Source organism: Lytechinus variegatus, chromosome 8, assembly GCF_018143015.1.
Source record: "Lytechinus variegatus isolate NC3 chromosome 8, Lvar_3.0, whole genome shotgun sequence".
Taxonomy (NCBI): Eukaryota; Metazoa; Echinodermata; class Echinoidea; order Temnopleuroida; family Toxopneustidae; genus Lytechinus; species Lytechinus variegatus.
In genome coordinates, this window is record NC_054747.1 from 22,686,604 (window position 1) to 22,712,394 (window position 25,791).

The 25,791-nt window shown below is 37.1% G+C and overlaps 1 protein-coding gene across 2 annotated transcripts in view; it reads right to left on the minus strand.

Annotated features, from left to right (window-relative positions):
- LOC121420173 overlaps window positions 1–25,791 on the minus strand; it is an 87,716-nt gene that overhangs the window by 10,969 nt on the left and 50,956 nt on the right. For both annotated transcript variants that reach the window (XM_041614720.1, XM_041614719.1), the window contains 5 exons: window positions 12,135–12,182; window positions 7,196–7,323; window positions 5,381–5,639; window positions 3,430–3,573; window positions 1,870–2,130 (listed from right to left, as the gene is read on the minus strand). In XM_041614720.1, the coding sequence (XP_041470654.1) occupies window positions 1,870–2,130; window positions 3,430–3,573; window positions 5,381–5,639; window positions 7,196–7,323; window positions 12,135–12,182 (840 nt within the window). The remainder of the gene's footprint in view (window positions 1–1,869; window positions 2,131–3,429; window positions 3,574–5,380; window positions 5,640–7,195; window positions 7,324–12,134; window positions 12,183–25,791) is intronic.

Genomic DNA, 25,791 nt, shown 5'->3' on the forward strand with positions numbered 1-25,791 from the left:
GGTTACTCTTATTTCCCTTTTTTATGAACTAGACCAATAAACTTACAGAGATATGATGGTTATTCAACGAAAAACCCCAACATGGCCAAAGTTCATTGACCTTACATGACCTTTGACCTTGATCATGTGACCTGAAACTCGAACAGGATGTTCAGTGATACTTGATTACTCTTATGTACAAGTTTCATGAATCAGATCCATAAACTTTCAAAGTTATGATGGTAATTCAACAGATACCCCCGATTCGGCCAAAGTTCATTGACCCAAAATGACCTTTGACCTTAATCATGAGACCTGAAACTTGCACAAAATATTCAGTGATGCTTGATTACTATTATGTCCAAGTTTCATGAATCAGATCCATAAACTTTCAAAGTTATGATGGGAATTCAACAGATATCCCCAATTCGGCCAAAGTTCATTGACCCTAAATGACCTTTGACCTTGGTCATGTGACGTGAAACTCATGCAGGATGTTCAGTGATACTTGATTAACCTTATGTCCAAGTTTCATGAACTAGGTCCATATATTTTCTAAGTTATGATGACATTTCAAAAACTTAACCTCAGGTTAAGATTTCGATGTTGATTCCTCCAACATGGTCTAAGTTCATTGACCCTAAATGACCTTTGACCTTGGTCATGTGACATGAAACTCTAATAGGATGTTCAGTAATACTTGATTAACCTTATGGCCAAGTTTTATTAACTAGGTCCATATACTTTCTAAGTTATGACATCATTTCAAAAACTTAACCTCAGGTTAAGATTTGATGTTGACGCCGCCGCCGTCGCCGTCGCCGTCGGAAAAGCGGCGCCTATAGTCTCACTTTGCTTCGCAGGTGAGACAATAACAATAACCAGAATGATAACATACTGCTTCATGTAGCATTCATTACAACAGAACAATTTCTCAAAAAGCTTTTCACACATAATTCATTGGAATCTGGTCTGACCCCTTATAAATTACACATGAACTGTGGAGCATTACAAGCTTGAATGCTTCCTTTTGCAAGTTTCAATTGTGGGTAAAACGGTATTGCAAAAGAAACATGATAATATCATTGCAAGCTGTTATTTTTTAAAGTAGTCAATACCAGAAAAAAGCAACAAAAAACAAAACAGATGACAAACTTTGTTAACAGATCTTATTTTGCATGGCTCATGGTGTGTCCACCTCTTTTAATAATTTCAATGATATTGTCATTTGTAAACAAAAACCTCGGCATTACTCCTATGTGTTTAAGATCGCATGCTCAAACTGAAAATCATAAGACGGAAAAAAATTGGAACCAGCACTTGGGATTCGAACCTGTCATCTACTGCTTGCCGGGTAGCAACTTATCCACCAGGCTATTCTGGTTCACGGCCAAGTCATGATGAACTGGAATTCAAATACCCTTGATCCAGAATAGCCTGGTGGTTAAGTCGTTGCCCAGTAAGCAGTAGATGATACATGTAGGTTCGAATCACACTGGTTTTAATTTTTTCTGAGCATTCGATCTTGAACTTGTTTACAAATTATAATTTCTCTTATGAAAGCCTCTTTATTTACAATGCTATTGTTATTATTATTATTATACTTTTACAGTAGGCCTTTTGTTTCTGTTCTCATTATATATTGAAAAATGACTGTACAATGTTACAAGGAAGATACCTCGATGACTTGAAATAGAAATGGCTGGGATTTAAAGGTTACTGTCTAGTATCTTTCTTTGGTCATTTTGGTCATTTTGCCTCCGACAAAGATTCTGCTAGGATTGAAAGCTTAGGCCCCTTTTGACTCTCTAATTTACTCCATTGGCTCTCTTTTTTTTTAGATAAGCAGTTTTCAGCAGCTTCTTTTTGCCATAGTATATTTCTACTCACCCTCCACACAGACACCATCCTGTTTCTTAGATTGGTAATATCTGCATGAGAAGAGATCCACTCGTCCGATAGACAATTCTTTCATGGCATCCTTGCATTCCTTGGAGATCCTCCTACACGTCTCTTTACACGGTGTAATGTTCTCCCCAGTGACTGGATCACACTTTGGTAGGTATGCCCCACAGATCAGCGGCAGCAGGTCTTCTGAGCAGCCAGAGATGATCAGCTGGGTTAGTGACGTCATATCCTGCATCATCTGTTCTGAGGGGTGTAACATTAATTGATACACTCAAAGCTTGTCTGCTGAATGGTTAATAGTATAATCTAACGTTCAAATATTACAATTTTTAAGTGAAACGGTCTGTGTTTTTTTTCTTTTGAGCTGTTCAAATTCAAATTTGAAATCTTTAGCCTTTAGATTATTCAGGCATCTAGCACCTTTTCTTGATATATATATTTCTTCATTTATCTAAAGGTAGCCAGTTGAGTAATTACTTTACAAATCTAGTAATTTAGCTTCAGACAATGATCATATCCTGGATTCTTTAGCCCTTCCAATGCTGAGAATAAATGTCATATTAACAACAAAAAAATCTGTTTTATTCCAATGTAAAATCTTAAATTCCACTTAAGGGCACACACATGAATAATATTTAATAATGAATTGGAACGGTGATATGCACTTTTTGAAGATCTACCAAATCTAAAGGCTGAAATGTCTATAATTGTAACAATTTGTACATGGCATGCAATAGAGTGAAAGTAAACACTTTGTCAGTGATAGGTGAGGAGGGATGGGGTTGATTAAATAGTACTCATTATTAACTGTTCGTTAAGTTGGAGCTTTTTCCATTTTGATAATAATAATAAGCATTTATATAGCGCCATCTATCTAGAAATATTCTATTCCGAGGCGCATTGTTTTTTATTATAATTATTACCCTTGATGAAGAGTTTTCTTTGATTTTTTTGTTGAAACTTGTTTGGGCAGTATCAAGAATTTTGAACAATGAATGTTGGTGACGATATGGGAGTTTCATTCCTTCCCAGGGTCTCATATTCTCATGACTTAGAGTGACGTTTGATTCTACCAATATAGTGAGCATTACATCTTGCACCTTCAAATTAGTATATGACACAAGAACACAGCTCCTGGAGAATGGAATCGTTGATATGAGTTTCTGTCAAGGATTAAAAAAATATATATTTTTCTTGCATTTTTTGCCATTGACTTACAGTTACAGTCAATTTCAAACTTGATTGCATCTGGGGCCCATTTCATAAAGGAGTTGCAACTGTTGTAACTTTGCCATTATGGCAACTACCATGATAACCTTGATTCTGACTGGCTGCTGAGCCCTGTTGCCATGGTAGTTGCCATTATGGCAGAGTTACAATAGTTTCAAGTCCTTTATGAAAAGGGCCCCTGGTGTGCTAAAGAGCCTTGGTGTTTGTCACAAAATCATGTGGATACAATCATTTGTAACCTTTCTACCTGGGGTTTATCACTGACTTATTGTTGTAGACCGGAAGTGATAATATATTGCATGTAACAGTTACCTGGTGTGGTATGCCCAAAGATGTTAGGAAATGATGTATGGGTGAAACCAAGCTGGTAGCATTCTGGGACTGTGACGTCATGACAGGTAGGCGGTTCTTGAGGTTCCTCCGTTTCCTCAATCTCATTGGCTGCATCAAGTACCCCTGCAATCAAAGCCACATATTACACTCCACACATAGTATACCTTTATGATATTGACAGGCTTTGAGGAAATATCGAATATATTGCCCAAAACAGAATCATATTTCAGATGAGGGCAATATTGTTCCTCTAAGGACAGTATATTCAATATTCCCCCAAAAGAAAGCCAATCAGTATTTTATAATTTAATCCAAATCAGATACTTATGATGAAAATCATGAAAATTAAGATAATTTAGCCATTGAGAACAATATTCATATTTTATCATATTTAGCAGCCACAGCCTTACCGTTGTGCATAATTGAAATGTTGCATCCCTGTCCTGGGCCAAGGGAAGTAGTAGTATTTGCCATTGTCTTAAGATCTTGGTTATGACATATATTGTGATGCATGGATTCATATCATGACAAATATTTCTTTCTACACATCTTCAGATTGAGACTGGGGAAAATACAAACGAATATTTTGCATCATCTTTGCATGCAAAGTCAATATGCACAGAAAGACCGAGTAAAACATGAATACTTTACCTACATGTATCTCTTCACAATATTTATTAATTCTATGGCAATAAGATGTCTGATATGGGTAATAATCAATCTTACATGCAGTTCATATATCATTATGCAGGGATGGTTCATGCATTTTGAATAACGTAGTGGATCAGATGGCCCAAAGGTGATATTGTTGCTTCCAAATGTTCAATATATAAGGGGCAATATAGAGTTGCACAACCAAACCCCTGATTTTAATGTTAGTCTTTATTTTTTCCTCTATTTCCTCCTCTTATCCCTTCTTTATTTTACTGCTTGCAATCCAAATGATGGTGGTCTCTACCATACCCCCTGTTTTTTCTGCCCCCAATATAACATTTCATCATTTTACAAACAATACATTGAAATCAGCTATGATCATTAACTTCCGACAATACCATTTTGGCATTTAAATTCTAACTTTATAACAATTGTCCAGATAAAATACCCTCACATTTAGGAACGTGTAATAATTGTAATTCAGGAAGGGTTGGGGATGAGTATCACACGATAATAGAATGTAATGTACACACAACTGAAAGGGTGGTGTTTTTGACAAAATAGCTGAAATGTATAAACAGTTTAAGAACCTTAGCAATGAAGACAAATTTATATTCATAATGAAACTTGAAAATGAAAACATAATTGATAATTTTTGTAAGTTCTTCAAAGCAATTATAAATAAAAGGGGTGAGTTTTAACATTGAGTACATTTTTCTTTTTAAATTCCATTCAAGCTATCTAAAATCCACCAAAGCCACCATACCAAAGATATCTCTAATGTTATACATTTATTTACTTCCTGATTTGTATTTGATAAATAGATAACTTATTTATACTGTATTATGCTACACCTTCTTTACGTTAAATTTCAATTTGACATTTCTATTTGTATATAGATGTATAGCTTTATAATAATTGGAAATCTATGTATTGATGGATTATTGATTTATATGACTTACAGTTATGTTATCATTGTATATAATTTAAAACAAGATATTCATGCCATGTGAATGAAGTATGTTAATAAATTCAAATTCAATTGTACAATTTTCACCACAGATTCATTTATTAAACATTTTCCCTTTTCCCCTTAGATTATTTGAAATGAGACACTACTTATTTTCAAAAAAAAGCTAACACTTCCTCTTTGAAAAAGTGATCTTGAATTTATGTAAGCCATTTCGACCTAGGCAGAAGGTTAGACTACCCTGATTTGAATAAAATGATTAAAACAATGATTAAATAAAACAAAAACAATTGATATTATACTAACTCATTGTAGGTTCAGCACATCTAGCTGGCTCCCCTGGTGGTGCTACGACAGGAAACCTCGAGCATTCAAACTGTTCTGGCCATTCCTGATCAACAGCTTGGAAGATTGGCCTGCAGGCATCTCTTGATGCTTCACAGACGCTTCTGCATGGAGGAACTAGTACGGAGACACCGCCAATCTCAACGCAAGGAGGGGCGAATAACATACACACAAAGTCTGCTATGGGACCACAACCCATAGCTACTAATGGGGCTAGACTCTGTAAAAGCAAAAATATAAAAAGTTTTAAATTTGGTACGGAGACGCCGCCATTCTCAACGCACAGAGGGGCAATTACCATCTGCTAATGGACCAAATCCCTACTGCGACTAATTTATGGGGAAAAATATTTAGAAAAATTTGTCCGATTTCATGTGATAAGATTTGAGCCCTTTACCATATTTTCAGATGTGCTTTTTTTCTTTAACCCCCAAAAGACGGGGGGGGGGGGCTGATTCAGCCCCCCCCCCCTCCGACATTTTTCGCGATAAATCCGCCGCTTGAAATTTTTTGACCGCGTCGTTCGCTGACTGTCTACTTTCAAGTCTCGCGCAACTTTTGAGACCAAAATTGTGAGCCCTGGGTACGCGGTTCCGAAATTACGCAACATTTGGTAAGTGCATGCAGACTCAAAATTACTCAAAAACGTAAATTTGTGTACAAATCCAATGCAAATAGTGTTTTTAGCCAAAATTCATAAATTTATCATTATTTTTTCTTTTACTGCTTAAAATCCATTAATTTCATCTTTATGGTCAAAATAAAGTCCCCACAATTTCCATTGAAAAAAACAATAAAAAACAAAAAAGTCGAAAAACACAGAAATAAATAAGAAATTTAGAAAACAATAGAATAATTTTGCATATTATAATTGCAAATTCATGACGGCATTCACATAACCAATGCACAAAATATTGCCATACTTCATATTTGATGAAATTTTTCAGTGATTTTATACTTATACTTTATTATTTAAAAAAAACCTACAACAGTAGTATCCATTTGAAGGAGAATGAAACCTTTGGGGCGAGTTACTTTGTATCAAAGCAATGTTAAAAGAAATCAAAGAATACGATCAATGAAATGTCGAGAGCAATTGCCATGGATAAACTGAAAATCTATGAGCATTTGAATGTCGAAATCAATGATGTTACCGAGATCCTCCCATTGGCAATGCGACCAAAACTATCCCCTTGTATTAATTCAAAGGGGTACTCCAGGTTGAATATAAATTTATTTGTACAGATTAAGAAAAAATCAGAAAAGCACTGAAAATTTGATCAAAAGCGGGCAAGGAATAAAAATTTAAAGAATTGCATTATTAAAATAGTTCTATGCATGCCTCCAAGTACTTTCAAATCTTCGGACTATCTGCTATCCCACCATCAACTTTTAACAAAAGCTTCTCAGCTCTCCGTTGTGATTTTCATTGCATTTTCAGAGGAATCGATGGGTTGTAGAAAGTTTCTCCGTAGAAAATCCAAAAACTACCACATAGGGCACCAAAATGTGACGTCAGTTGCCATGGTTTCATGGCGGGCTGGTTCCAAACAGAGTGTAAGCTGACGATCGTCAGTTCACATTTGTATTTGCAAATGACTTTGGCTTGTCTGAAAGAAAAAGGTTGCAAGACATCGAATTCCGATTGCAGCAATTTTTCTCCTGTGAGAAACACACGCTTCCATTCGCCGGGTTCGTTTGTTTAGAACCAGGCCGCCATGACACCATGGCAACTGACGTCATCGCTTTGGTAGCTCGTTATTTCTCGATGCTCACCTCAGCGGCGGATGTAGCTTCTTCTTGTGTCATCATCCAGAGCATATTTGGAAAGATCGTTTGTGTGTACTGGACACCATTCGAGACGCACATTGGTAGGGTGAGCGGTTCACACGCGCTCTGACCGCCTAGAACAAGAAGACGTTATGACGTCATAAAATGAATTTGCTTTAGAATTAGAATTCATCGGTTTATTTCATTTCTATATCAATTTTTAACATACAATTGAAATAAAAAAATAAATACAAAACAATCATGAACCGAAATCAACAAAAAATACTTACAGTAGCGAATAATAATAAGGGCCTCCTGTGTTCTACTTGTAATAATTGGCACCATTCCAAATGTGAAGGCATAAGTGACCAGGAGTACACAAGATTATATTACAACCCTAATGAATGTTGGACTTGTTTAACATGCTCCTTACCGCCTTTTTGTGATTCCTTATTTTTGCACCCCATTCAAACAGATGATGGTCATACCAAACCGCTTTTGCCTCCCACTGAACAATTAAATAATACCCCACCTTCTGATAAAACAACAGTGTATAAGTCCTTTGAAGAAAAGTTTGAAACAAAAGGGTTGCATTTCATTCATTTAAACGTGAGATCAATATTGAATAAAATTTCCGAATTTCGGCTTCTTTTTTCTAAACGTAAAATAGCAATTATTGCCATCACAGAAACGTGGTTAAACTCATCTGTAAATGATGAAGAAGTATGTATAGATTGATACTGTATATTACGTAAAGATCGTGAATGCGGGCTAGGTGGTGGTGTTTGTCTGTACATAAGAAATGACATTGCATTTAATATAAGAGAAGACTTGACTTCAAGAAATATTGAATCATTGTGGATCAATATCCTATTGCCTCGGACAAAGCCCATTACACTGGGTGCTCTTTACAGACCCCCTAAAGATAATAATTTAATTGAATCACTCTCTGACACTATAGACAAATTTAAAAAAAGATGAGGAGATTATAGTATTAGGGGACATGAATATTTGCCTTACAAAAAAGTCTCCTTTATCCCAGAAATATGAGAATATACTTAATCTAAGTGGTTTAAGCCAACTTGTAAAGCTGCCCACACGTACAACTCAGACATCTTCCTCCCTGATAGATCACATATTATGTAATAAAGTAGAGCATATTAGTCAAAGTGGTGTTATTGACCTAGGTATAAGCGATCATTTATTAATTTACTGTTCAAGAAAGATTGTAAGGCCCATATTTGGGCATCACAGAACTGTATCCATCAGGAGATTAAAAGGTTATAATGTAGACGATTTCAACTTAAATTTATCCCGATCAGACTGGTCCAAGGTAACTGAATGTAACGATGTAAATATGGCTTGGGCAAATTTTAAATCTATGTTCTTATCAATTATAGATATGAGCGCACCTCTGAAAGAGGTAAGAATTAAGCAATCAACTGAAAAATGGATGAACCATGAAATTATTGTTTTAATAAAAGAGAGAAATGTAGCTTATAAAAGTATGAAAAGGAATCTTGGCAATTTAGACCTTGAAAGAAAATATAAAGTTTTAAGGAATTTAGTTCAAAGGAAGGTAAGAAGTGCCAAAAACGAATACTTTCAAGAACAAATTGAAGAAAACAAACATGACTCTAGAAAATTGTGGAAGAATTTGAAAGGTTTAGGACTAAAAAGTAAAAGGAAATCTGACCAAAAAACGGTTATTAACGTGCAAGGTGAATTAAGTCATGATAAGGCTAAAATTGCAAATGAGTTTAATCGTTACTTTACGACTGTGGCCGACAAGCTAGTTTGTAAATTACCAGTAAATACAAACAAATTTCATGTAGAAAGTGACCACTTTCAAAAGTTTTATGAGGAAAAGGGTATTTCAAAAAGTAGTTTTCATTTTTCCCCTGTTACAGAAAAATTTGTTTTAGACGAACTAAATAGGTTGAAAATATCAAAAAGTACTGGTCTAGATATGATACCTGCAAGATTTCTAAAAGATGGGGCAAGAAATTTGTACAAACCTTTGAATTATATTATTAATTTATCTCTTACGTCTTCTACCTTTCCTGATGATATGAAATTTGCAAAAGTTACCCCGCTACATAAAAAGAAAGATAAAACTGACGTTAGTAATTATAGGCCTATAAGTGTATTAAGTGTAGTGTCGAAAATCTTGGAAAAATCTGTTCATGCTCAAGTGGAGAAATACTTTCAAGAAACCAATCTAATATATAAATTTCAGTCCGGCTTTCGTAACGGATATTCTACTGAAACTTGTTTAATACATTTAACAGATTTTATCAGGAACGAAATTTCACATGGGCGCATGGTTGGAATGGTTCTCCTAGACTTACAAAAAGCCTTTGATACTGTAAACCATAACATACTTTTGAAGAAATTAGAAGTGATGGGTTTAGGCTCTGCATGTGTGACATGGTTTAGATCATATCTATCTAACCGACATCAAGTAGTTACCATGCAGGCGGTTCTTTCTGATTCACTGCCTATTAAATGCGGAGTCCCTCAAGGAAGCATTTTAGGCCCCATTCTTTTTATGTCTTACATCAATGATATGTGTACTTGTATTAACGAATCTAAATTAATTTTATATGCTGATGATAGTGTTTTGCTATATTCGGATACAAATCCCAAGATAATTGATAAAAAACTTAGTGCAGATTTGGCAAATTGCATTGAATGGATGTCTGACAACAAGCTTAGTTTACACGTTGGGAAAACAGAAAGCATTTTATTTTGTTCGAAACGAAAGTTAAGTTATACACACGATTTCAAGGTTTCATATAATAATCAGGTAATTGACAGAAAAGATTCAGTGAAATATCTGGGAATTAATTTAACAAGTAACCTATCATGGACGGGTTTGGTAGACTCAATCGTCAAAAAGGCAAATTCGCGCTTGAAATTTTTGTATAGATATCAAACCTGTTTGAATATGAAGTCTAGACGTATTTTATGCTTTGCTTTGATACAATGTCTATTTGACTATGCTAATGCGGCTTGGTACGGTAGCCTGGGTATTACGGATAAGAAAAAGCTTAGAATAATCCAAAATAAAATTGTGAGATACATAAATGTTTTAGGACCAAGAGCACATGTCGGATGTAATGAACTTGAAAGGGCAGGATTACTTCATGTAGATCACAGATCACAACAATTAGTATTACACCATGTGCATAAAATATTCTATTCGGATACATTAGATCATTATATAGCAAATAATTTCACCCGTGTATCAAATATCCATAGGTACGGTACTCGAAATAGTAATTTCAATTTTATATTGCCAAAACGTGAAGGACATATAGGGAACACTTTTTATTTTAATGGCATTCAATCTTGGAATGCTCTTCCCAATAAAGTAAAAGCAGTTAAAATATTTTCTCAGTTTAAGAGTGCATTAAAGAAGCACCTAAAACTGGAAGCTACTCGGGAGCAATATTATTAAAAATCACACATTTTGTACTGTCGGTTTCTACTATTTTAAGATAATGTATACATTAGGGCATGTTAAAATATAATCTTGTTTCACATATTAGGAGGATTGTTGTTTGCTTCAGATGTTTTCATATTATTTGACTGATGTAACATGTATGTATTTTATTATCTTTTTTACATATTCCAGTTTTGTTACAATATGTTATGTTTTATACTAACTATAGGACCCCATTGGAAATAAGCCTTTCGGCTTTCATGGGCTATCCTGTCAAGGTATTCTTCAATTTCATTGTAATCTCTTGTGATATTCTTGACGAATAAAATCAATCAATCAATCAATCAATCAATGGGTAATCTCACAACAAAGAAAATACATTTAAAATGATATTTTGTTCGCTAAAATAAAGGAATTTTCAAAAGTATGAATCATTTAATGTATGGTTAAAAGTAATAGAAGTGAAAAAATGAAAATGATAGAAAATATGAATTGTGCTAGTCATTCCCCTTTATACTGCTACTATTATCACTATTCCATAACGTTCTGCGTTAGACGCCTGACCTGTCTCTAGCTCCTCCGTCTTTAAGACCACGTCTACAATGTATAATCTGTCTCCTTGTTTGTGGTGTTATTTTTATTTATTTCTCCTTTTTTTTGGGGGGGGGGGGTTAAGTCATATTCCTTCGATTTACTCGCCATAAAATTATTAAATATGTACGTGAATAAATATAAAATTAATTAAGTAGAATATTAGAGCAAAGAAAAAATATTCACCAGGTGCCAGTGCATACAAATGGGGAAAGAAATACGACTCGATAAGGGTGTTCAGCCGTGGACTGGGGTCGAAAACAAATCCAAATTATGAAACCAATTAAAAGTTAAATTGACAGAGTCGAATTAATTGCGACCCCAGAATTCTCTTAAATTAAGTTAAAATATGGCGTGTTTTTTTTTCTAAAACAATGAAGGTCAAGTCCATCCCAGATAAAATGTTGAGTTGAACTAATAGAGAAAATCAAACTAGCAAAACGCTGATTTTTTTTTCATCAATTTAAAATCGGATGTAAAATAAGAAAGTTATATCATTTTAAAGTATTGCTTATTTTTCACAAAACAGTGATATGCACAATTCAGTTTCATGCAAGTGAGTCAGTCGATGATGTCCTTCACTCACTATTTCTCACTTTTCTTCATATTTCATATCATAAAAGAAATAGTGAGTGGATGACGCTATCGGTCTCCTCATTCGCACAAGAATGTGCATATTCCTGTTTTATGAATAAAGCGAAACTTCAAAAGGTCATAACTTTCTTACTTTACATCATATTTTGATGAAAATTTCAGTGTTATACTTGTTGGATTTGTCTCATTTTATTCAAATCAACCTATTTGTTTGGGTGGACTTGTCCTTTAATTGGTTATCAGTTATCAATCAGAGACTGATGCAATGTCTACTGATTTAACAATCAGGATGAAATAATAATTAGTGCTTACCAATGATGACTGAAGTTGAATTTTGCAGAGGAGGTTGCCCAGTAACGACTGCAAAAAAGGAAGAAAAAAACGAAGAAAAGAAGAAATTGAGAATACTGTCAACTAACTAAATTTTAGAAAGTTTGTTGTAAAAATAACAGGGGAAAATATATTACTGCGAAGGTTTGAGGAAAATCCGTTAAAGATTAAACAAATTATTAGAATTTTAAGTTTTGATTAATGACGTCATAAACGAGCAGCTGCTCCACATGTTATGTAATACAAAATGCATGAATTTCATTTTTTAATGGTTCCTGATGACTTATTTTTGTTTTCTTTTCACGATCGGGTGTGAACTGGTTTGTCTATTGATATATAAGAGGTACAATAAAACAATTTAATGTTTTGAGAAAATGACATTTCATTCATATTTACCATTCGCTATGTACAGTTCATGTAGGACTGCTGCTCCCATATGACGTCACAAATCAAATAATTGAAATTCTAATAACTTTTCAATTCTTTGATGGATATTTCTCAAACCTTCGGCAATATTTTTTTCCCCCTGTTATTTTCACAATAAACTTTTTGTCAATGTGAACTTCCTCATTAAACCCACGTCTCGTAACATACAAGATCAGAGGCTCGTAATACAAACTTTCTTATCGTTTGTCCGATTGTTCTCAAACAATTTGTTGGTCTTATTCTCTGATTATTTTTTTGTGTGCTTTCATTTCTAAACTTAATTGTTTCAAGGGTTTCATTCAGCTTTATAGTCAAGACCACCCAAGATAAATGTAAACAAAAATTCATAAGCATCACGCTGAAAATTTCTTCAAAATCGGATGTAAAATAAGAATGATGCGACATTCTGAAGTTTCGCTAGAACAGTTATAATGCACAACTCAGTGATATGAGAGAGTCAATGATGTCCATTACTCACTATTTCTTTAGTTTTCTGTTTTAATTGTAAAATATTTTTTTATTTTACAAAATTCTCAAGAATGTAAAACTTGACTGAACCGCATGATGATAAACAATTTTAATTCAACATGTTCCGGGAGGAATCATTTCACATGACAATGTGGAGAAAATCAGAATATTTCATATAATAGAATACAAAAGAAATAGTGAGTGGATGACGTCATCAGTCCCTTCATTTGCATAACGACCAAAATGTGCATATAACTGTTGTGTGACTTTATTTCACATCCGAATTCCGATGAAATGTTCAGTGTTATGCATGTCGGATTTTTCTCTTTTCATTCAAATCAACATTTTGTTGGTCAAGTCCATCCCAGAAAATGTTGATTTGAATAAATAGAGAAAAATCAAACTCGCATAATGCTGAAAATGTGATCAAAATCGGATGTAAAATAAGAAAGTTATGGCATTTTCAAATTTCGCTTATTTTTCACAAAATAGTTATATGCACAACTTATTGACATGAAAATGAGAGAGTCGATGATGTCACTCACTCACTATTTCTTTTGCTTTTTATTGTCTGAATAATAAAATCTTTCATTTTTTTTACAGATATGACAACAAGGGCAAACATGACTGATAATAATAGTATTAAAATAATGTTAATTCCACATGTTCAGGGAGGAATTAATCTTTGTTTCACTTGACAATGAGGTGAAAATTAGAATATTCAGTATTTCATCTGGTAAAATACAAAAGAAATAGTGAGTGGATGATGTCACCAGACTCCTCATTTGCATACCTACAAGGATGTGCATATAACTGTTGTGTGAAATTAAGCGAAACTTTAAAATACCATAATTTACTTATTTTACATCCGATTTTGATGAAATTTTCAGTGCTATGCTCGTTGGATTTTTCTCTTTTTATTCATATAAACTTTTTGTTGGGGTGGACTTGTCCTTTAAAGATTAAACAAACGTATGGAGTAGATCCAATCGCAAATCGCACCGTTGTGAGAGAGGACCTACGTCAATCATCACAGTGGGAAAGGCTACTAATCACATACATGTGGGTCTAGTTAGCGCGAACCTGTAACCCTCGACTTCAAGCCTCATGCGAAAGCCAGGACTAAAGCCCCTGGGTCAATCGCACTTCGACCACTACTGCAAAGAACACAATCCCATGCAAACTGGCGTTGGATAAACGGAGAAAAGGGTAAACAAGTGGAAAGTGGTGAAAATCTCGTCGAAATCGGATTTTCACTTTTGACAAAGTTTCGCAGCAGACTCCTGCTTTCTGAGAATTCACAGTGAAAGCCGCTGTCAACACGCTCCAGGTTTGAGATGTTTACTTCTCATTGAATAGACTAAAATTAACAGAGCAAGATGATGAAAATTTGACCAAAATCGGATAACAAATAACGAAGTTAATGGATTTTCTTTAAAGGACAAGTCCACCCCAACAAAAACTTGATTTGAATAAAGAGAAAAATTCAGCAAGCATAACACTGAAAATTTCATCAAAATCAGATGTAAAATAAAAAAGTTTTTGCATTTTAAAATTTCGCTTAATTTCACAAAACAGTTTTATGCACATCTCGGTCGGTATGCAAACGAGGAACTGATGACATTACTCACTCACTATTTCTTTTGTATTTTATTATATGAAATATTTGGATTTTCTCGTCATTGTCATGTGAAATGAAGTTTCATTCCTCTCTGACCACGTGGAATTCCAATATTTTAACATTTTGTGCTTCAGGCAAGGAGGTCCTTATCATCAAATTCATAAAAATTGAAATATTGCATAATTCAAACAATAAAAAACAAAAGAAATAGTGAGTGAGTGACATCATCGACTCTCATTTGGATGTAACTGGATCGTTCATATAACTATTTTGTTAAAAATAAGCGAAACTTTGAAATGTCATAACTTTCTTATTTTACATCCGATTTTGATGAAATTTTCAGCATTGTGCTTGTCTGATTTTTCTCTATTGATTCAAATCAACATTTTTCTGAGGTGGACTTGACCTTTAAAAGGGATTGTCCAGGCTTGAGATGTTTATTTCTCAATGAATAGACTAAAATTAACAGAGCAAGATGATGAAAATTTGACCAAAATCGGATAACAAATAACAAAGTTAATGATTTTTTTTTTAATTTGCGTTATTCCGGTGAAACAGTTCTCGGCATGTCCTCGTGAATTTTCATTACGTGGCTGATGGCGTCATATCCACACTTCCTCTTTTGCATTTTATTACATGAAATTAGATTTATTAGAAAAAAAAATACCAAGAACTAACACGATTTGATTGACAACTGATAAGTGCATTAATGATTTATATCCGCAACTTATTTCATCATAATGTAGACACATCATTTACACATGTGAAAAAATGAATCAAGTTATGATTTCATGTAATAACATACGAAAAAAGAAAGTGTGGATATGACATCATAGCCCACCTAATTAATTTTCATGACGATGTGCATATAACTGTTTTCACAAAATATTGATGAAGTACATAATTCAATGAATTTGTTATATGTTGTCCGATTTTGATGAAATTTTCAGCATTTTACTCTTTGAATTTTACTATATTTATTGAGGTACAAATATTTTCAGCCCAGACCTTCCCTTTAGGCATTTTACGAAATCTATACACATACAGGGGCCTGGAAACAGTTTTGAACAGGTGATGATGGTTTTTTTCTTCGTGGGGGGGGGGGGTGAACAGCAAAAATAAAACTTAAAACAAGTCAACATAAAAAACAAGATTTTTACCCCCTAAATGAAGGTAATTTTTGTCTTTAAAAAAATGTATTTGCAAAACAATATAATGATATATTAAACAAAAATTATGAAATTTTTGCAGTCAGAAAACAATATAGGCCTATGGGCGTATGACAAGTGGAATTCCAATATTTTAACATTTTGTGCTTCAGGCAAGGAGGTCCTTATCATCAAATTCATAAAAATTGAAATATTGCATAATTCAAACAATAAAAAACAAAAGAAATAGTGAGTGAGTGACATCATCGACTCTCATTTGGATGTAACTGGCTCGTTTATATAACTATTTCGTTGAAAATAAGCGAAACTTTGAAATGTCATAACTTTCTTAATTTACATCCGATTTTGATGAAATTTTCAGCATTGTGCTTGTCTGATTTTTCTCTATTGATTGAAATGAATATTCCTCTTAGGTGGACTTGCCCTTTAAATGATAACTACCCAATTCATACTCCCATATCGATGTTCCAAACCAGGTAGGCGTATACATGTAACTGAATAAGAAGGCCTACTTTTTTCATCTCAAACTATACGTCTTTTTTCTCGGTATCACTAATATTCTCAGATGGTCTGTATACTTTTAAGCAAGTCCTTATTACCAGATAATAATTATGCCCTATCTTTCCCTCATTCCCTGTCTGCTATTCTCTCAAACATTTTGCTTACGATAGCTGGCCCTTCATTTTGTTATAATTGTTATTGCTTGCATGCATATTTGTGTAAATTATTCCTCTATTATAAATCGTCACGATTTGTAATTCTTTCATTTATTTTTGTACTTCTTTATATATGCATTATGATAACTATGTTTCATATATTGAATTATCAATAAATACAGAAACTGCAAAAAAATCCTTTCCATTTTAGAGCAAACGGTAGGATGCGTTTCCCCTTTTAAGTTCCGCAATGCATGGTGGGTGGGCTGGCCTCCGCCGTACAGGTAACGAAGATTTACTCGACCCTCTCAGGTCTTATCAAAACATCGCTCTTGTTACCTGGATTGATGTCTTGTAGAAGACCTCCCAACATCACCCTTAAAGCTCCATGCTAAAACGGTTTGATCGGGGAATTGTTGGGTGCAGTATGGGCGGACCCCAGGGGGACAGGGGGACGCGCCCCCAACTCAAAAAAGTAGGGGCGGACACAATATCAAACGTCCCCCGGGCCCCCTACTATTTTTGGTCTTTTGTGATTGAAAGGAACGCATCATTCAAGGTTGAAATAAAGCATGTATTTTGGACGAGGTGACCTTCCTATTTTTTTTGGGGGGGATACCCTTTTTCTTTCTTTTTTGCTTGTCCAATTTATTTTGGTCGAAATGACCTTGCATTTGGGGTGATAACTTTCTTTTTCTTATCATATGTTCAAGCCCCTTGCCCCAACCCACCTTATGGGAGAGATTTTTTTCAATTCATTTCAATTCAATTCATTTTTTCTTTTACATTAAAACACAACAAAATATGTACATTTGAAATACACATGTTTATACAAAATTAGATCAAATACATAAGCATAGTGAATTAATATTATGATAAAAATAAATGGAAAATGGAACACCTGTAGAAAGCTTGTAAATGGCAGGAGTCCAAAAGTTAACAAAATACAAATATAATGATAATAATAATATTAGATGGCGTATGTATTTGAATTAAACGTCTTGCCCCCCTATCCCCACCTTCCCCCGGTCCCGACTCCCCCACCCCCTACCCATCTCTCTCTCAGGTAAAGTTCAAAATTAACATTATAGGCTAAAATCTGAATTTAGATTAAATTAATATGACAACAGACACACTTTGAGATTTTTTTGGAAAGTTTTCAAAAGGACATTCTCCGTAATCGAAGTTGGTAATGAGTTTCATACTTATGGCCCTGTATATCTGTTTTTTGCATATAGGCCTATTCCTTATCAATATTCCAGATATTTTTTTGGAAAGTTTTCAAAAGGACATTCTCCGTAATCGAAGTTGGTAATGAGTTTCATACTTTTGGCCCTGTATATCTGTTTTTTGCATATAGGCCTATTCCTTATCAATATTCCAGATATGTAGTTTTTTACTGCTTCGAGTGTTATATTTGTGAATCATAGAATTAGTTTCAAACATGTTGAAACTTGGTGTGCTGTAGAAACCCGTTACTCGATCTATGGGGTCTGAATAGCAAAGCCCACACGGACTTGTTTATCGAACGTTTAATTTCTCGGTCAGCGCTAGTCTCTGTGCGAAGACTCGCTTGTTGATGAAATTTTCAATGAGGGGTCTCTGCCTGCACACTATAGGAATTGCTACGGATGCCGTGGTTTGATCATGGAGTTACTGCTGACCAAAGCTGCTGACTCACTGATACCTTTTGCAATCTAATACCAACTGAATTTGACTTTACAACAAAGAATACTTCCTGATGAATAACCCAATCTTAACAAAATGCCTAGGCCCACCACGCAAAAATCACATGAATTTTTTGGGGGGCAACATACTATTTTAGGAGATGTACAATGGGGCTCAAATAGTAACGTTTGTGTATCCTTCCAATTTCCCTATTTCGATATAGTACTGATATGATAATAATCTATGCACGGAGTTAACAATTCCCTGATCTATACAGGCCATTGTTGGTGATATGACATCCGCTGTCCTTCGATAAATATCATTCTCAATAACAATGGGTAAGTTCAAAGTTCTTTTCAAATTCAATCCAATTCCCTCTTATTCAAAGCATTCGTACTTTCTTTCTGAATTCTAGTATTAGATTTATGGAAAGGTGTCTTCCCCAGCTTCAAAGTACAAGAAAATAAAGTATGAAATCCGAAGCTGATCATAATCAACAAGAAATATGGGCTTAAGATCTGATGCATTGCGTTGATGTCGGCCAGGTGGTATGCATGGAGATCCGAGAAGAAAATAAAAACACAAACTATCATAAATGATACAAGGTGTATATGATAAACAATGATATCTTTTATTATAACGTCTGGAAAGAAAACCGTGGAAAAAAAACGAGACGTATGAAATGACGGCAGGCCGATGTAATCTGCACGGAGAGCTGGGGCTCCGATATCTGACCATGGCGCTATCTGACCGTCGACAGACCATATCATTCGAGGTGGGTGGTCAACATTATGTTTTTCAAGCACCATCATCTGCTTTTAGATTACGTGCTTAGTTAGATTCAATATACACAGCTGCAGTGTCATGGGGATTTGTAATAACTGGGAATTCTTGGGCTACCTATAACCATGGAGCTAATAACACTATAGGCTGAGGATATTAGATTACACGTCTATAACCATGGACCCATGCTATAACAAACACATGGATGAAGAAACCTAACACAAAAACAAGAAAAATATGAGCATCAAGCAACGATAATAAGAATGGTCTACACTTTTAGCCAAATATTCCGAGGAGACAGACCGAAATGTGAGCGAAACTTCTGTAAAGATTTGCGCGCGGGCAACAATTTTGAGACTTTAAAACTGAAAATCGAATTTTTTGATACATGACAACATTAATCTTTAAAAAGTATTATCATATTTTACCACTTTTCTCTTCTCCCCGTTTATTATTTTTTTTTTCTTTGTCGCGGAGCTGAGACTATGATAGTCGATAGTAGTTGATAATGATGGCATTGATTATCCTACTACTTTCGGGGACTTGAACATACAAGTATTAATGGATTTTAAAGACGGCTTGACGATTTAAAATGATTTATTAGCGGGCTAGCAAAATACACATTTTAGTTTGTTTTGATTTTGAAAGGGGGCGTGGTTGCCCGAGAAAGGGCTCGTGACCCGACCCGTAAAGGGCGGGGCAGCGCTTTTTGGCGCCCGCGCCAAAGAATTTGGGCACAATGCCAGACATTTGCCGCGGTTGAGCTATGCGCGGATAAAAGTGCGGGGAATGCTTCATTTTCGTTTTGGCTTTCAATGAAGAGAGATGACGGTGCATGTGTAAAGCGTGCTTACAAAATTTTTTGAAAATTTTCTTTCGGCACTGGCAACTAGAATTGGACACTAGGCCTAGGTGGCAGATATTTCGACATTTGTCTAGCTACCTATACCGGATATCTACACAAAGGATTCATACTTTTATTGGATTATACAGACGCTGATTTCAGTTTTTTACTGTCTTCAGACTTCAGCCTCAGGAATTGTTGCCGTAGAACTAAGACTAAGTTAGCTGTGCCGATTTGTGGACCTAAAAGATTCAGTTTGCAACTTCAGGATTGAATTTTTTCTTGGCGGTTCGCTTGATTGAACTTTGGAGGTGATTGCATCCAGGATTCATTGGACTTGGGCTGAGTGACGGAGCTTCGAGTCTAACTCTAGTTTCGCGAGTTGATCATGCCAAAGGTTAAGGCCAAGAAAATAACGACCGCAGGTGCGAGGAAGGGAGATGACACACCGAAGAGGAGGCCGGGTCGGCCGAGAGGTCCACGGGCGACGTCAACCCCCGCAAGTGTGGATCTGGGGCTGGGAGGCGGCAACAACGGGCCAGGAAGGAGCGGTGAGTTAAATCCCTCTCAGTCTCAAGTTGTCGATGTTGATGAAAAAAGTGGTAGGCCTAGGTCTAAAGTTAGTGATAAAATGGCAGAGCTAGATCTAGATCTAGTGGGGCGGGAAGGCCAGGCGCCCGTGGGCAGATCTATTGCTTGGCATGAGATAGTAGCACAGGAGTCGGATACCGGTAGCTCGGGGCAGGCTCAGCCAGCAGTTTCAGTGCCGGCGCGGTCGGCAGGGGTAGCCGAAGATCTAGGCCTAGATCTAGTGGAGGTCGGTGTTGAGAGATCTGAGCCCCAGGCGCCTAGGCTTTCTGCCGTGTTGGGGGCACCGGAACCATTTATTAGCGCATGCGACCCACTAGGTGTGGAAGTGGCTATCTCACTGAAGGAAAAAATTTGGGCAAGTGAATATATAGATTTGGGAGTGCTCCTTAAGCATAATAATGCACGTGATGAGTTTGGGGCCTTGAGTGTAGGTGACACCACTTTGAGTTTGTGTCAATCGGGATCTGGTCTTGGTTTGCAACTTCAACCTCAATCAAAGGCTAAGAAAATCATGTCGGTAGAGCAGTGGACTTCGGTGTTTCTAGTATTTGCCTCAATTTACGCTGAGAAGCACATTGAAAGGAGCAGGGAGCTCATGAAATATATGGATTTGATAAGGCATGCAGCCCGTGCGTTTGCAGGTTATGGCTGGCGTGACTATGACACTCAGTTTAGGAGCAAGCAGGCGCGTTTACCCGGGCGATCCTGGGCGAGCGTCGACGCCGAGTTGTGGTTGATGCTGGTGGCCTCTAATGGTCCGCGGCAGCGCCACAATTTACCCCATGCCCCTCGCCATCAGTTCTACAGAGGGGAGTACGGCGCGAGAAAATCTTTTCCCTTCGGAGGAAAGGGACCCGGAGCCAATGGCACACCCAGCCGAGGCGTGTGCTTTGCCTTTAATAGAGGCAAGTGCATGCGAGGCAAAGCTTGCATCTATGAGCACAAGTGTTCCCGCTGCCAGGCGACAGGTCATGGGGCTAAGCAGTGTAGCCAAGGGCGGGCCGGTTCCAGTCCCGCTGGCAGTAAATAGGTCTACGGCTAGTGCGGTGTCGTCTATTGCTCCGACCCCTATTAAGTTAGCACGTTTGGTGCCCATGTTAGCTACTTATCCTAATCAGGAGCATGCTCAGTGCTTGTATAATGGTTTTAAGTTTGGTTTTTCATTACATTTTGAAGGGGACAGGGTCCCATTGGTTGTTAAAAACCTGAAATCAGCATTCGAACACATGGATGCGTTGAAAAAGAAATTGAGGGATGAAATAGACTTAGGTAGGATAGTTGGGCCTTTTGTTGTTCCTCCCTTCGAGAATATGAGGTGTTCACCAGTGGGGTTGGTGCCCAAAAAGGCCCCAGGGGAGTTCCGTATGATTCAACATTTATCGGCACCCAGGGGAAATTCAGTTAATGATGGCATACCGGAGGGGCAGTGTACAGTAACATATTCGTCCTTTGATTCGGCGGTAGATATTGTGACGCAATTGGGGCGGGGTGCCCTTATGGGAAAGACTGACATTAAGTCAGCTTTCAGGCTCTTGCCTGTTCACCCAAAAGATTTTGAGTTGCTTGGGATGTATATAGATGGTCGTTACTATTTTGATCGTTGTTTGCCGATGGGCTGCGCAGTTTCTTGTTCCACTTTTGAATGTTTTAGTACTTTTTTAGAGTTTTGCGCGAGAAAAGTTGCGAAGTCGCAAAATATTGTCCATTATTTGGATGATTTCTTTTTTGCAGGCGGCCCTGCCTCGGAGGATTGCAGGCGGGCAATGCATTGTTTTGAAGCAATTTGCGAACGATTTGGGGTGCCCATAGCGCGAGAAAAAACGGAAGGCCCGACCACACAGTTGTCATATCTTGGGCTGGTAATAGATAGCGTTTCTCAGCAGGTTCGGGTACCGGAGGACAAAATTGAGAAATTAGTAGGGAAATTAAATTGGGCGGTACAGAAACAAAAAATTTCCCTAAGAGACATTCAGTCGATTGTAGGTAGTCTAAACTTTGTATGTAAGGCAATTGCTCCAGGGCGAGCATTCATGAGACGGCTCATTGACTTAACTAAGAGCGTTAAGCGTCCTTTTCACATGGTTAGGTTGACGAGAGGGGCTAAGGCTGACTTGCGGGTTTGGTTGGAGTTCTTGGCACATTTTAATGGTCAAGTTTTCTTCCGGGCTCCAGGCTGGTTTGGAAGCGAGGAAATTCAGTTTTTCACTGATGCGGCGGCTGGCATTGGTTTTGGAATTTTCTTTGGAGGCAGGTGGGCTCAATCCAGGTGGCCTGCTGATTTCCAGGCCGATAGGAGGTCTATAGCTTTTTTAGAGCTATTCCCTATTTGGGTAGGCTTGGAGATTTGGGGCATGGAGCTAAAGGACAAGAATATATTGTTTAATTGTGATAATCAGGCCGTGGTGGCAGTACTTAACAAGCAGTCGGCGCTATGCCCTGATATTATGGTTTTGGTGAGGAAGGTGGTGATTATATGTTTAAGCAATAATATAGTGTTGAGGGCTAGGCATGTACATGGATGTGATAATGGTATAGCTGATGCACTATCTCGATTTCAGATGCCGAGGTTCCATGCGTTAGCACCGGGGGCCGCCCGGGAGGGCGTGGAGGTTCCAGTCCGTCTTTGGAAGAGCTGGCTATCGAGAGAAGTCGACTGCTGATGGCTTCTAGGGCAGCTCGAACACACACAACTTACTCTATTGCCTTGGGGGCATACGTGAAATTTTGTAAAGTGTACGGATACGACCCCCAGCTACCCCCTAATGTAGAATGGGTGGCGCAGTTCATTTCTTATTTATCCTTTATGGGATATGCAGGGTCTACTATTCAAACATACATATCTGGGTTGGCATTTTATATGAGTTCATCTGGGCTAAAGGATGTGACCAAAAGTTTTGTGATTACAAGGTTAATTGAAGGGTGTAGGCGAAGTACTTTGAGAAGAGATGCTAGGCATCCAATCACATTGTCTGTGTTAAATAGAATGCTCGCCTACTTGAGGCATGTTTGTGGTAGTCATTACGATGTTTTGATGTACTCTGCTGCTTTTTCAGTGGCATTTTATGGTTTGTTGAGAGTTAGTGAGTTGACAGTAGAGTCCAGGCATAGATGTGAGTCTATTCTGCAGCACACAGATGTTAGGGTCACTGGCGATGCACCGCATCGCAGGGTGGAATTATTCCTAAGGAAGTCAAAGACTGACCAGCGGGGAAATGGGTGCACCATTTCGATACCAGAGTTGGGGACAGTTAGCTGCCCTGTGATGGCGGTTATTCGTTATTTAGAAATCCGCCCAAAGAATGGTGGAGCCTTCTTTTGTTCATATGGTGCTCTCCCGCTAACTAGGCGTGAATTTGGAAACATGATAAAACGATGTTTGACATACGGGGATATGCCGGCGGCAATGTTTTCATCGCATTCCTTTCGTATTGGGGCGGCTACGACCGCTGCCATGGCCGGTTGCTCGGATGAAGAAATCCAACGCATGGGGCGTTGGGTTTCGAGTGCACATCGGAGATATATAAGACTCGACATGGTTAAGTAAAAAAAAATAAAAAAAAAAAAAAAAAAAAAAAAAGAACGAAAATATATATGAAATGATGATTTTAGGTTATTTGACATTTTGACCAAAATCAGGTGTAAGTTATCTTCCAATAATGTCACAACGCGTTTACTTTACACGAGGACATGTGCTTTAATCAAAGCCGTGGCCGATGGGTTGTTGGATATTTGGGTGTATAATTCTCAATATATCTGCTTACATGGTATTGTTTTATTTTATTCAGCCCTATTCAGAAGCAGGGTGGTATGTTCAGTGCCAAGAGGCCTGTTTACAAAGGAGCCCTTGTTACAGTATACATTATACATTATACATTATGCATCATATATTATACATTATACATTATACATTATTACATTCTTTATACAAAATGAAGAAAGAGATGGTACTATATTGATGGGAATGTGTTTATACGTTATACATTATACATTATACCTTATACATTTTACATTATACATTATACCTTATACATTTTACATTATACATTATACATTATTATAAATTGATTGGATTGTGCTCAGACATTATACATTATACATTATTATATATTGGTTGGAATGTGTTTATACATTATACATTATTACATTATACAAAAGGAAGAAAGGGATAGTACTATATTGATTGGAAGGTGTTTGGAACATCAGATTGATCATAACGACCCCCCCCCCCCCCCCCCCTGTACATGTTGATATCAATATACATGTATCATCAAAATAACTCTGGGCTTAATATTGAATGAGTAAGTGAGGGTTTAATGATATCACACAATTACGAGCATTCTGCTTTTTAGAGAGAATGTTACAACGGTATAATGACGTGTTTAATATCAATGCTTTCAGGATTAAGGGGAGGGGTCAAAAATGTGATTACATACATTGTATCTTGGAGGGGAAAACCCCGTGATGAAGGGGTGGTGAAGGGTAGCAGACCTTTCAGGGGGAAATTTTCATACTTCAAAATTCTGCCCAGCCCTCTTTTCTTGTTTTCTATTACAGGACCTGTGGTGTGGATCATAGGGGACTCGATAGTGTTTTGGGCACATCGCAGGGCGAAGAACACCGGCGAGGCTGACCTTGGACTTGGAACGTCGGTCCGCTGGTTGGGGAAAAGGGGGCTACGAATTGAAGGGGTAAGCGATTGGTTAGATAAGATGGGTCGGAGTGAACCAAAGCCTTCAGTAGTAGTATTGCATGTAGGAACGAATGACATTGAGGCACTGTCCAAGAAGAAGCTGGCTAGTTTGACGTATAGACTTTTTGACGCCAATAAGGACAAATTTCAAATAGTGTGGTCGGACATTTTGGAGAGGGTTTGGTACCCCGCTGGCTGTACAGGAGATCAAGGTAAATTGGACTTAAAGAGAAGGGCGGCCAATAGGTACGCCAAGGCTTTAGCTGCAAGATTTCATGGTAAAGCCATACCGCATCCATCAATATCCCATAATGACATTTCGCTGTACAGAACTGATGGCCTACATCTGGCCGATGAAGGGTTGGACAGATTTATCAGTGAGTTAAAAGTTGGTCTTTCATATCTTCGTTGAGTATGTATTTATACATTTTACCTTAGTCGCTCCGGCGTGACCGACTCCAGACCGTCCGATCCGATAGTATGAATAAGGGTTTTGGCTGGTCTGGAGCCGGTTTCACCAGTGTGTCTATGTTTTCATAATGTATCATTTGTTGTTATTTAGCTGCTCATGCATTTACGTTCAATGTATGCATGCATTAAATCATGTTGGGGTCAGTTATGGATAACCTAGATATACATTGTAATGGAGGAATGAGCAATGTTCCCTGGTACCCCCCCCCCCCTGGTAAAAGCACTAAGGATAATAACGTTGGTGAATACTAG